Source organism: Lepidochelys kempii, chromosome 1, assembly GCF_965140265.1.
Source record: "Lepidochelys kempii isolate rLepKem1 chromosome 1, rLepKem1.hap2, whole genome shotgun sequence".
Lineage (NCBI taxonomy): Eukaryota > Metazoa > Chordata > Testudines > Cheloniidae > Lepidochelys > Lepidochelys kempii.
Genome location: NC_133256.1, coordinates 49,966,379 through 49,980,916, shown reverse-complemented (window position 1 = coordinate 49,980,916; position 14,538 = coordinate 49,966,379). Strand labels below are relative to the sequence as shown.

The following is a 14,538-nucleotide window of genomic DNA, read 5'->3' as shown; positions in this document are numbered from 1 at the left end:
CTTGTCTTGGCCAAGTTGGAACTGTAAGAATAACCCTGGCCTTATCTTGTTCATCACTCTCAGTATTAGCAGTGTTGGAACAAGTGCACAGATTAGGTCTACAAGACAGTAGAAAGGCATCTCCCAGAGAGTGATGGCCTAGACTTCCTTTTGAAAAGAACAGATGATACTTCTCGTTCCTGGAGATGGTGGAGAGATCCACCTCTGGTAGTCCCTAAGTTTGGAATATGGAGAATTTGAGAGTCCAATTACCACTCATAGTTCTGGGAGAAACATCTGATGAGTGTATCAGCTGTGGTATTCTGAGCTTCATGGAGATAGACAGCCAAAATATGGATCTGATGGGTTATATACCAGCTCCATAGCTTTATTGCTTTGATGGACAAGGAGGTAAATCCTGCTCTCTGTGCTTGTTAATATAGAACATGCAGGCTACATTGTCCATCGTGATTCTGACTGATTTGCCCCTGATGAGGGGTAGAAAATGAAGGCAGGCATTCCTGACTGCCCAGAGTTCTAACAAGTTGATGTGGAGACTGGTTTTCTGAGGTCACCATCTGCTCTGAGCTGTGAGTACTGAGGTGAGATCCCCATTTCAACAGTCATGCATCCACTGTCATGGTGATTGTCAGAGTTAGACGAAGGAAAGGAATGCCTGCACCAACACTGAGTTGATCTTTCCACCACTCTAGGGAGTTCTTTACATGACGGGGAACCGAGACTTGTTTGTCTAAGCTGTTGCTGATCAGTGAACAGACCTTTTTGACAGTTCCTTACTGAGGTACAAGTTTTAACTAGTTTCAGCCAGTCCCTGATTGGCTTCAGGTGTCCCAATCAACCTAGCGTTCTCCCTGCCTTCTGGAAAGTTCTTAATTGGCCCCAGGTGTCTTAATTGAACTGGAGCAGCTGCCATTTAACTTATCCTGGTACCAGGGATACAAGGGCTCCCTTAAATGGTCCTGACCAGATTTAATAATGTTATGAATCTGTCCCTGGAGAGGTAGACTCTGGCTGTCAATGAATCCTAGGATGTCCCTATAAACTGTATTTTCTATACAGGGTTTAACATGGATTTTCTTACATTGAGCAGAAGACCCAATTTCAGGAAAAGAGAAAGGGCTATCTGAGTGGTTGACAGTACTGCTTCATATGATCGGCCCTTGAGCAGCCAGTCAACAAATTATGGGAAAACTAAAATTGCCTCCTGATAAAGGTAAGCAGCTACTACTGCTAAGACCTTTGAGAACACCCATGGAGCTGAGGAGAGGCCAAAGGGAAGTACTCGGTATTGAAAATTATCTTAGCCTATCGCAAAGTGTAGCTATTTTCTGTGAGATGTGTGTATCACTATATGGAAATGGGCATCTTGTAGGTTGAGGGCCAAAACCCAATCTCCTGCCTCTCATGAAGGGATGATAGCTGTCAACATCACCATCCTGAAGTTTTGAGACTTTATAAATTCGTTTAGTAGTCTTATATCCAAAATTGGTCTCCACTGTATCTCTTTCTTTGGCAAAAGAAAATACCTTGAATAGAACTCCTTTCCCTTTCGAAGAGCTTGGACCAACTCTAATGGTCCTAATTGAAGCAGGGAGTCTATTTCTTGTCTCAGTGAAAGCTCGTGAGAAAGGTCCCTGAAGGGGGATGGAATGGAGAGAGGGACATAAAGTGGATGGTGTACCCTAATGTTATGACCTCTATGTCTCTGGTGATCCACTTCCATGCCTGATGGAAATGGGAAAGTCAGTCTCTATACTGGGGGAGGTAGGCAAAAAGGTGCAGCTGTTGAACTAGAGATGTGGGAGGATTTGAACCCTTGGCTGATGAATCAAAACTTTTTGATGGTAACTGGGTACTTGAAGGAGGATGGGCAGCTCTCTTCCTCTGGAACTTGTGTCTCTTGCAGGGGGATTCGGTGGGTCTGTGAAACCCAGAGAATGAAACCAAGCAAGATATCTGGGCAGTTTGTGACCTGCTAAATCTTCTTTTATTCTTAGGTGTGTAGAAAACCAGAGATAGTACATTTTAATGTGTGAAAAAATTAATTCGTGGTCTCTGAAAATAGCTTCAGACCATTGAAGGGGAGGTCTTCTACAGTGTTCTGAACTTCTCTCAAGAACTCTGGGAGTTGGAGCCATGATGTCCTGCACATAACTACCACATAGAAATGAATCAGGCTGCAGTGCTTGCAGCATGTAAGGATGCTTGAAGCAACGATCTGGCTAGTAACTGATCCTCAGTGATGATGGCCTAAAATTGTTCCCTTTGCTCCTGTGGAAGATGATCAATAAAAGCTAAAAATTTACTGTAATTTGTGAAATTGTGTTTAGCCAAGATCACTTGATAGTTTGTGATCTAGCATAGCGAGGTCATGGACTTTTGTTCAAAGAGATACAAGCACTTTTGGTCATAGTCATATGGGATAGACTTGCTTACCTTATTCGTTAATTGCATCCATTGCTATAGAATTAGGTGGAGGTGAGAGAATAAGAATTTGGAGTTCTTGGATGGGACAAAATATTTTTATCCACCTGTTCTCAAGTAGGCAGAACCATAACAGGTGTTTGACTAACAGTCTTTGCGAGGTCCAGGACAGCCTCGTTAATAGGTAATGCAGCTCCAGATGGTGCTTCTCATTGTAAAATGTCAAGCAACTTGTATTGCAAATCCTTGATTCTTGCTATTCAAAGACTGTCTGCAACCCATTTAATGAGGTCCTGAAATGGCTGGAAATCACTGGCCATAACTGGTGGTGGAGGCATGACCACCTCAAATTGTGATGCGATCTCTATTGAGGAGAAGAGGATTGAATGTCACTGTTGGAGCTGGTGGTCTGGCAAATTGTCTGCACATATCTCAGGGACACCTATATGGCCATGCAGGGGCCCATATGGGAGATGGGGTGGCATCCTTGGTTGATCTCACCACCCATGCTGTTGTCCACAAGTCTTTTCTGTTGGTATCAAAGAGTGGGTTCCAATGTAGATGTGTAGGGGAACCCTGCACAACAATAGACAAGACTGAAGGGAGGTCTCCTTCCTCTTCCTCAGTATCTTCAAATGGAAAGGAGAGGCACCGGCAGAAAATGCTGGTGAATCCGGTGGTACCAAAGAGTGATGGTAGCCTCGGAACTAGAATCTTGGTACTAAGAAGTGTTTGGTACCTACAAACCATGGAAATTCCGGTTCATCTGCCAATTTCAAGTCTTTCAAGTACCTAAATTCCAGTTGTACCATATGGAGGACTGGTACTAACATAGTCATCTACTTGGTTATTGCAGCAGACACTGCTGTAGATTTACAGCATACTAAAGTTGGTACCGATGGTGTCTGATGTTTCTGTTTGCATGATACCAAGGGCCCTGACTTGGCAGGTACTGATGATGGAGCTGTGCTCAATGGTTCTGGTCGAGTTCTTATCCCTACCTTCCTTGTACTGTGTAGATGGTACTGAGGCTCAGTTGGAGCTCTGTTTGTCCTTCAAGCTCCAGAACCTTCCAGCCCAATCAGTACCAAGAGAAATCATTTTCCTCTATGGTACTGAGCTGAGAGGTCAAGGCTTCTGAGCCCATCAAGCTAGCGGGGGACTGAGGTCTTCTGGAAACAGGCTCCTTATGAAGGGAGTCAGAGCTCCTCTTCTTGAGAGCCTGTGCTGGTATCTCTAGAGTCTTCCCCTTCATAGGGAAGACTGGAGGTGAGGTCAAAGGAGCGCTTGATCTGCCCAAAAACAGGTGTTCAGGGGGTCTCCTGCCATGATTCTGAAGCAGGGTGAAGGGAACTTTCCATCAGTAGCAGCCCCAACTTGATCTCCCAGTTCTTTCTTTCTGTGGATTTAAGGGCCAGGTGGAAGTTACACTTCTGGGACATGTGAGACTCTCTCAGGCAGCAAACACAATTAGAGTGGCCATTGCTTACTGAGATAGCCTCCCAGTAAGAGAAGGCAGTGTTTGAAACTTGGAGAGCTGGGCATGTCCTGCCAGGCAGGTAAGGATCCCTGAAGGGAGGGAGACTAACAAAGTTAATTCTCTCACTATTTAACTATCCACTAACTATTAATTATCTTATGCTAAATTAATACTATAAACAAGAACTCTAGCCAAGGCACACTTAAGGCAGACACGCTAAGACTTCATATCTGACTAATGCAGTTCAGAAGAACCTGAGAATGATTCACCTGCAAAGCCCAATACAGCCTTGGTGCATGGCTCAAGGATGTATAGGATGCATGCGTGAGCCAAAGAGACTCTGCTAACAAAAAAAATTCTGATCAGGAGAGGCACATGTACATATGAAGGGGAGCACCCCAGGAACACTGCTCAAAGAAGAGAGCTTGATCATCAGTTCTCGTGAAGAGTCTGACTGCAGCTTCACAATCTGGATGCAAACTACTACCACGGCCAGGTAGCTCTCATCTTGGTGGCAAAGTCTCTTGGACTTAGCCTTCTGACTGTCATATACATTAGAGGTACTAAGATGACATTATGGGAAGCATTCCTTCTACAGTGATCTAGTGGGATGGATTCCTCCATAACTGAATGACAGCCAGATTGCTGGGGACAAGACTGAATGACTTGTGTGGCCCAAAATCATCAGTTCAGACTGACATCTCTCAAATCTTGTGAAGTAACCTGAATCTCAAAACATAGCAAAGTTTATTCCCTGAACTTTCTGAGAAGAGAACTGATTGGAATGCCCCAGTACAATGGTGTACCAAAGTGGAAGTTATATATACATTATATACCCTGTTCCTGCTCTTTACAGGGATGAAAACATCTGTTCAGTTTTGGTAATAATTTAAACGAATAGGCAAATATAAACTCATGCTTCAGGACAGTACCATAAAAGTATTTTAAGTGTTTCTGACCTCAACATGTTTCAGGTCTCTATCACCAATCACAAGTGGGGAAACAGAGACACAGAAAATATCTTGCCCAAGGTTACACACAAAGAACAAGAAACATAACTGTGCAAAGTGAAATATTTGAGAACTTAGTCAGCTTAGGCCGGGTTTAGTTGAAAAGACAAAAGCAAAACACACTTTAAATTTGAAGAAACTGCTACACATTTTTATACAGAAGAAGCTCATTTGAAATTCTAACCCAACAGGCACTGAGTTCCTCACTTTGTACTATACAGTATGTAAAACATCACAGATGTCCATGGAACACATATAAATAAACTAAGCCTCTTCCATCTCATTGTATATTTGTTTCCTCAAGTTAAGGCAGAAATCCAATTAATAAATAATGTTGTAGTACCTAGATGTGCAGAACAAATGGTATATAAAATCACAAACTCTTCTGAGACACTTGTAATGTTCACACAAAGAGAAGCCCAGAATAAAAAAAGAATAGCAACTCTATAGTCCCTTTGTTTTGTCAGGTCAATTCAGATTCCTAATGTTAATGTAATCTTGGTGTTTATACTTAATAATCTCAGTGGCAGTAATGGAACAATAAAACCTCTTTTAAAATTGCTTTAAAAAGAAAAGCATGCACAATTAATATGGATGCTCCAGCTTTTGAATACAACCTTATTACTAGAGAAAATGAGAATCAGGAAAGGATCTTATTGTTTAACATATTGGAAGATATGGGCTTCCTTTTGACAAGGTCCCATGTATATGTACAATAACCCTTTGTATTTAACAATAGGTAAGTAATAACAACAGTAAAATTACCCTGCTCTCCAGCTGTTTCTGTATATTGTGTAGATGTTGGTTAATCTAATGCGTATTGTTGCATAATATCCCCAGGCACAGTCAAGTAAAAGCTAAAGCTGTACAAAAAAGCCTACATTTTAAATGGGTCTTGTCATTAATGCTTTATTAATTGCCCCAGGCAATGCAAACCCAGAGCTAGGCAAGCTATAACAATATGACACTTTAAGGTCAAATCTAATTTCTGCTGCGTTTTATGGACTGGGCCAAATATTGAGTTAACAGCAGGAAAGAACAATTTATTGGGCTTTTTTCATATTCTGAATTAGATCAGTTTTTTTGTGGAAACAAAACAACTTTTAAACCCTCAACATCATATAATCGTTGACTGTTTTCTATTATGGCAACAGTATTTTCTAACAGTCACCTACTTAAAGTATGTATAATATATGGGGTTTTTATATAAAGGGACTAAATAAAAAAGCCTCTATAAGCCTATGTGAAACAAAACATCATTAATGAAAATTCATAAACTATAGCTCCACATTATGTAACACAACACATTACATGAATTAATATATGTAAAATTAAACCTACCTTCACATCTGAGGTATCTCTTTGGCTGTTTCTCCAAGATCTTGCCACTGAAGAGAAGGTTCGATCTGGATGGTCAAATTTTGCATCATTTGCATTAAGAAAGAATGTTGTGAAGGGCTCCTATGACCAAACAAATGAATACACATGTAACACAACAGTACAGCAGAATGGATCACACAGCAGTTTCCTAATGAGATATGAGAAATTTTAAAGTTTAAAATGAAAACATAAGAGTAGAATAATATTTGGCATCTCATTTTACACACACACACACACACACACACACACACACAATTATTTTGGTAATGAATTTTGCACCATACAAATCTGATTGCTGGAATTGAAGGATACAATATTGCATACTCTGTCATAAGACTACTGTTGCCATGATAATTGGCAGGCAGGTGTGCTCTGGTATGACTTCCATTGAAATCACCACAAACACTCTCTTTGTTACATATATTACTATGCCTGGTCTGAACAGCACAAGACTGTGCATTCAAATTAGATCACATGAAAGCACCTACACAATTTTTATTTTCATATAATGCCACAGTCTACGCCTGTTTTCTTCTCAGTTGGTAGGATTGGGGGTGGAGATATGGTGACGCTTTTGACAGGTTACGAAGATGGGCGGGGGTCTGGCTTTATTGTTATTTTTGGGGCAGCTGATTGAATGAGGTATGGATTTTATTTTGTTCTATGAAATATTGATTCTTTGTTCATGGTAATGAGTGAAATATAAAGATAAATAACTCAGAGCCAAGGAAGGACACTAACAATCAAACTAAATGAATGAATGCCATCATTTTTTTATATTATGCTATTCTGAACAGCTATGATACACTCTACCAAACTAGGATTCTATATCTTCAAGAAATATGCTACGAAGGGTTTAGCTCAGAGGTGGGCAAACTACGGCCCGCAGGCCACATCCTGCCCGGCCCCTGAGCTCCTGGCCTGGGAGGCTAGCCCCCCTCCCCTGCAGCCTGAGCTCACTGTGCTGCTGGTGCAATTCTCTGGGCGGCGGGGCGGGGCTGGGAGCTCCTGGGGCAGCGCAGCTGCAGAGCCCGGGCTGACCCGGTGCTCTGTGCTGCATGGTGGCGTGGCTGGCTCCAGCTGGGTGGCGCTGCCAGCCACCAGTGCTCCAGGCAGCACGGTAAGGGGGCAGGGAGCAGGGGGCGGTTGGATAGAGGGCAGGGAGTTCAGGGTGGTGGTCAGGGGGTGGGGGTGTGGATAGGGGTTGGGGCAGCCAGAGGTCAGGGAACAGGGAGGTTGAATGGGGGAGGGGTCCCGGGGGGGCAGTCAGGAAGGAGAGAGTGGGTTGGATGGGATGGCGGGGGCCAGTCAGGGACAGGGATTCCAGGGGTGGGCAGGGGCCAGGGAGAAGGGATGGGGCAGGGATCCCAGGGGGCAATCAGGAATGAGAGGAGGGGTTGGATGGGGTGGCGGGGGAGGGCAGTCAGGGGACAGGGAGTAGGGGGGGTGGATGGGGCAGGGGTCCCGGGGGGGGCCATCAGGGAACAGGGAGGGTTGGATGGGACATGAGTCCCGGGGGTCCATCAGGGCGAAAGAAGCAAGGGGGGTGGATAGGGGGCAGGGGCTGAGCCACACCTGGCTGTTTGGGGAGGCAAGCCTCCCCTAACCTGCCCTCCATACAATTTCCGAAACCCGATGCGGCCCTCAGGCCAAAACGTTTGCCTGTCCCTGGTTTAGCTCTATTTGTTATCAGTACATAATCTATGCTGTGGAACATGCATCAGAACAAGACTTGTGTATAACTAAGTCACTGTGTAACCTATATACAAGTCTTCCTAATTCCCTACTTATTGTTTGTGCCTCTGATTTGTGTCATATCAACCATCAGATAAAATAGCAACTATTAAATTTAAACACTTTTACAAAAAAGGACTGTATCCCAGAAAGCACTAATTCTCAAAAGGTGTGATAGTAGATAATTGTTAGGGGGCTCAAATTCAACATGACATCCCAGTGTGATGCTACAGCTACAAGGATGAAGATTTCCTTACTTGTTCTCAGCCTGGGAGCCTGGCCTTACTCCTCAGTGTCTGTGAAGATGAGTATATTAACCCATTATACTGTATAGGATATGATATTCTTCCTGCTGTCTAGCAAATAATTCCAAATGATGGAATTTTAATTCTATCCTTTTCTCTTTTAAATGCCTAGGAAATTATGCACACACAAAAAGACATTAAAAGAATGCAGGTTGCAGAGCAAAAGCACTCTAAACCCTAGTAATGGCAAGTTTACCCATGCATATTTGTCCATGCAACTTTGAAGCTCCCAATAAAGTCTGAATTAAAATAATCACATACTGTTTTGGTTTCAGGACCCTAATACATGTTGCACAGTAAATAGTCCAGAAGATTTCCCACCTCGTTACTGTGGGAGTCAGACAGGAAGCGACAATGAGGCAGAGAACCACATATTAAAGCAGGGGTAGCCAAAGGGCCAAATACGAAGTGCCAGATACTTTTGAACGGACCCTGAAATCTTTTTATTTACTTATTATTTTCATTATTATTTTTGTATTTTCTCTGGAGTCTGGACCTTGACTACACCTTGACCAAAAAATTTGAACCTTGACAAAATTGACTCCCACATATTAAAGTGAGGATAAAAAATATTCAACACTGGCACATTTGCTGAGCATTGTCATAACACCAGACAATCAGAATGCAGATAGGAACAGAGTTAAACTTGGGAGGGCAACTTCAACTTTGATGTGTCCATCAGAGCACTTTGGATTGCTTTACCTGGAGACCTTCATGTATGAAATAAGTACCCAGTGGATTCACATTACATGTTTTAATTAAAGACCATTCTTATTTTGGTTTACAATTGAAAAAGCATTCTGTAATACTTACAATGGCAAGTTTTGCAAACTATGCCACTTTCCATCCTATTGACCCTGTGAACTTTAGATCTTATTAACCCTGCTTTCTAAAAGCCCTAGCCTATTTTTTTTTTTTTACATTTATACTTTAATTTGATTTGAAGACCATTGGGAAACAGTTTACTGATGGATGCTGAAATCCGAAGCAGTTGATGGATTAAAAAAAAAAAAGCAGAAGCCAGAAATATGATATAGTTACAGTAAATTATGTAAAAACATTAATCCAAAATTCCATGACATTATTTTAAGCATCTGAGACAAATATACAAAAGCAAGAAAATTCACAGTCAAGGATTAAACCTGTAATAGTTGAGTACTACAGGGTGACCTGTTATGTTATTCTGCTATGAATATTCTGTTGTGCCTATCTTTGTGAATGCCTGAGAGCCGCCAGAGCAACTGTGGTGTGGGGGTAGGAAGAAAACAGCCAGGGTGGGCTTCCTTCAATGACATCACCCCTTCCCTGGATCCAGCATCCCATCTCATGTGGCATGCACTTTCACAATTCCCGGGGATGAGGAGACGAGAGAGAGAGAGAGCTGGGGCAGGTTACCCGATCATCCCCCAGACCCAGCCATTGCCCAAGTGTCCTATCTCCCACACAGGGACATGATTTGGGACAGATGTTCCTCCACTCCTGGTTGGAAGGAGAGCCACACCAGGATCCCCTGTATCCCCATATCTCTCAGATCCAGTACATGGTCCCAGTAACTCATACCCACCTCTGAGGGCAGCACAAGGACTAGAGCCCCCATGTCTGGGAATGGGAGAAAAAGAGGCAGGCCGAGCTCCCCCTGTCCACCCTCTGAACCTAGCATATGACACCAGTGCTCCAACCCCCTATGCTAGGATAACAGCTTCTTCATGCTGCCAGCTAATGTAGTAAGTCCTGAAGCTCAAGTGGTAGAAGTCTGCCACAGTGCTGAAGGCTCAAAGTTCAAACCACACTGATAATAAAGGGCGCTGAGGGACTGTTACAGTCATACATAATAGAAATTATTTTTACCTAGGAAATTACATGTAAAAAAGTATGTTAAAAGAATATTATTTAGGCTGCAACATAAAGTACTCAAAAATTAGGAAATTGCAGGTTTGTGGTGACCACTACAACCTAAATTCAGCTCACGCTTTAAGTACATGATCATATGCTATTTTTTCCACAGGTCCCCGGCCTCATTCAGTGCACAGACTGGACACACAAAAGGGCCAAATTAAGGTTGCATCAGCAACCATTAATCTGGCATTTCCTAATTGTTTAGTGCTTGACTCTGCAACCTCAGTAACACTCCTTTAACGCAGTTCCTAATAGCATCATGGAGGTACAGTTGGGGCAAAGACGACTAGGATTTGTAGTTATTGGTTGTATGGTGGGAGTCCCATAAAACTCCATTGGACACAGTTACATGTCTAGTGTGAGAGTTGGGTGAGTGTATATCACCTGTATCTTGCGTTAAGGTAATAAAGTTGTGGCCCGCCATTTAAAATCCATTCTAATGTCAGCCTTTCAGTTACCTGCATATCCTGAGCAATTCTGTGGAGCTCAACAAAATTTACTTTCAAAATCCTATATCTCCCTTTCTAACACAGTGCAACCCATTTTAATGTGCTAAGGTTGCAAATCTACACACACAAACATCAGGACATTAAAAAGTTAACGTATATTGTCCACATCACACATATGCACTCTTTTTGATTATTGAATAGGCTATTGTTGTATACTTTCTACTGTGAGTACAATATGAGGAATTTAAAGATGCTCTTACTGACTTAGGGCCTGATTCAATATCCACTCAGTTTAACTGAAAGCCTATTAGCTTCAATGGACATTGGATCAGATCTTTAGCTTTTTCAAATACCCTGTCTTATTTGTTTACTAGTAAGAATCAACTATTATAAAGCAGAAATTTAAAATTTTAATGTCTACATCTGTTCTACTGCATTACATATTGAAGGCGAGATCACTATCTGGGGAGTCTCTGTGTGTTAAAGCTAACTTGCACCGTTGTATTATATCAATGATACCATAGGTGCACATATTCTAAGATAGATTCACACAAACTGGCACTTTTCCACCACAGTCAGATATGAAAAGGACATGCAGGTTAAAGATCAGCTCCAATGAGAACAACAGGGCTGTGGACCTGGGAAAGGAAAACTTTTTATCTCATCATCTCAATGGTCATCACAATGTATTTCCTACTGAGTAATGGATTTTATTGAAATGTGTCCATAAATTGTGTTAACTTGGGCTGATTTTTATTATACTATTAGTATGTACCTGTAAAGCTGGTGGGTTGTTTTCTTCTGAAATCTATTGTCAGGTTAGTTAACTCTCTATTCAAGATCACCTAACTACAGCATATATTTACATTTTAATGAAAACAACACAAAAAAGAAGCCAGGAGACTTCAAAAATCAGCTGAAGGAACAAAACAGGAAGATCTAGTATCACAGGATAGAAGTTTGAAAACAAATGTCCTGCACTTCCTTTGTTTTTACGTTACTGTACATTTTTATTGAAGCAGATAACTTATATGGCACAAAGTCTATGAAAATATTTAGACCGAGGTCTCACAAAAACAAACAACTGAATTAGGCTGTAGGACAGTCTGGCTTCAAATACAGTGCTGGAAACTCTTAGCTGATAACTTTGTGGTGCTTGGCGTACTATAAATATCAATACTTCTGTGATGGAGATTTGTACCAGCTTTGTTTCCGTTTTTGGAGAATGACAGACTGAGGAGGAACATAGTAACAGGGAAAGAGTTACCCACGCAAACCTATGAGTTTTTTTTCATGCCCCTTAGTAGTTGGGATGCATGTGCTCCTAACGAAGTGCACTTTATAGATTTAATCATAATCATATCATCTGGAAATATCTTCAAAATGGCCAAACATTTCTTCTATGAAACCATAAATTTCTTCCATGAAACCAACCAAACCTACCCTCCATCGCAAACCAGCAGACAAAAAGAACCAAGGCTACACTTGTAATTCATGGCCACACTGAAGACTCTCAGGATGTATGTAAAATGCATGCTCTACTATGTCTGATTTTTTGTTTTGGTGAACATCACGATTGTTGTTCCTCAAGGCCAATTGATCTCAGGCAATATCATCTTGACATTCAACCCAACAGAAGTCTGGATATTTCAGATTTTCATATTGGGTAATATTGCTATTTCTCACAACCACTTTAGGCTGTGCTTTTTTCCCCTTTGAATAACAAATGCTTCTTAAGTTAACTAATAATTTCATATATAAAGATATGAACTAATTTTGTCACTGTGGTCCAATAGTCTCCATTAAACTGAACAATACTACAGTAATTCACTTTGTAATTACTAGAAAGTTTACTAATTTAATCATTTTATTTTAATAGTTGCTTTTGAAAAACGATATTTTATTACACTCTATAGTGTTGACTAATGTATGATGGTTAGCATACATACATATTATGCTGTTAACACTACCCACAATATATATTCCAAGCATTTAAGTAAACATATTATGATGCATTAGTATAGCAGTTATAAAGCCCATATTGGCCTGTACCTTTTTATAATCCTGTATACTTATACTAAGTATCCCATAACACCTTGCATTAGCTGAAGTAAGCCTTGGCTTGAGTAGATAGGAAAACTCTCAGGTTATTATCAGAATGCAGTCTAAAACGTACAATGTATTAGTTTAAATAGAGGTTAACTAGACATTAACTGCTTTTATTCTGTTTAGCATTAACAATTCTTAATTGTATAACTTTTATTCTATATTATCTTGGCCTGGGAGAGTTTCTGGGTCAGCTGTACCACTCTCATGAGTGGATGTAAACAACTCTGATGAGGTCTCATCATGCTGAAATGACCTTTAAGCTGTATCAATTTTTAGAGTGTTCTTGGGAGATGAGATGACGTGTCCCAGAGTTTATACCAAAAGATTTTAAGACGTACCCGGGGCAGTTGTTTTCACTGTAATATGTTCCGCTTATTAGCAACCCCTTGGTTTCCAGCAAAAAGTTGCCATTATCTGACAGTTGCCCAATAAGCGCAAGACAGGCTTGTGGGGCTGCAGCCAGGGAAGGAAGCACCAGGACTTGCCTTCATGGGCTGCCTGTGGGTGGGGCAGCAGTGAGGAAGAGGCTGCAGCTTGGATGACAGTGCCTTTCCACAAGAAGGAGAGACTGTCCAGGGCAGCAGCAGTTCCACTGGGAGTTTATAGAGAGTGCCTCTCCCTGTGGGTAGGACAACAGTGGGGAGAAATACTGTGCAGCTCTGCAGGCTCCCAGCAACCCCATGCCCTGTGGAAAGCCCTGGCACCCAGGCTATAGCCACTTTCCCCATTGCTGCACTGCCCAGAGCCTCCCCTCCCAGCCCACAATGCCAAGATTCTGTCCAGGGCTCCCTCATTGGGCAGGAGGTGGGTGCTCCAGCGCCTTATCTCCTGCGCAGTCCCAGGGCACAGGCAGGTTTGCAGGGCTGTAGCCAGGGAAAGCACATCCCACCGCTTCCTTTCCTGGCTGCAAACCTGCCTGCAGCCGGGGCCTTTCTTCCTCCAAAACTTCCCATAAGCTGCATGCTATTGCCAATATCTGTATGCCATTAACACTAAAGTCACTAAAGATGGGATTAGTTCACAACAAAATGCTGGTATGAACTGGAAGTTGTTAATATCAGGGTTGCTCTTAAGTGGCATCTAATGAAGGTTCGGATCAGTAGCAGAATGGAGGTGAAAGCTACTGACACCATAAGAGTGGATAGAGTCAGGGACAAGATCTGAAAGGCACTGAAAGTAAGAAAAGTCCAATGTATTAGAGAAGGGTGAACCAGTGGTGGAATGCAGAGAGGGGTGACTGTCACAGTGATGAGCTAGAGAGATTTTTTTAACAACATTGTTTTGAATTGACTTGAGGGGAGCATGATTGCGTCTGTCAGTGCCAGAAAGGAAGAAGTTATAATAGACAGGACACAAGTAGAACACTTACCATTTCAAAAAATGAATTAAGAATAATACCTAAAAAGAACAAATAAAACCCAAACTATTATGTTCTGCATGCAAATTGCTAAGACCAGAAGTGCCAATACATATCTGAAGCCCACAAATCACAGTTTCACGGTAGTAATTACCTGCTTCTTTATACACGCCCTCCTCAACCTCTCATACAGTCTTTGATACTGTGGATCTATCCCTCTTCTCTTTTCTTTCTTTCCTTTTATTTCCCTAGGTTTCTTCTACTCTGTACCATTTTTGTTCTCTTCCTACTTTGACCACCTAGCTCCCAGCACACTTTGGTAATTCCTCTTCCTCCTCCTTCCCCCCTCATTTGTTTCTTCTTTTTCTCACAGTACCCATTCCTTGGGCAACTC

General features: G+C 41.9%; 1 protein-coding gene across 6 annotated transcripts in view; it reads right to left on the bottom strand.

Moving 5' to 3' along the window:
* Window positions 1-14,538, bottom strand: part of NBEA (neurobeachin) — an 848,387-nt gene that overhangs the window by 89,744 nt on the left and 744,105 nt on the right. For all 6 annotated transcript variants that reach the window (XM_073341812.1, XM_073341823.1, XM_073341834.1 and 3 more), the window contains one exon: window positions 6,256-6,375. In XM_073341812.1, the coding sequence (XP_073197913.1) occupies window positions 6,256-6,375 (120 nt within the window). The remainder of the gene's footprint in view (window positions 1-6,255; window positions 6,376-14,538) is intronic.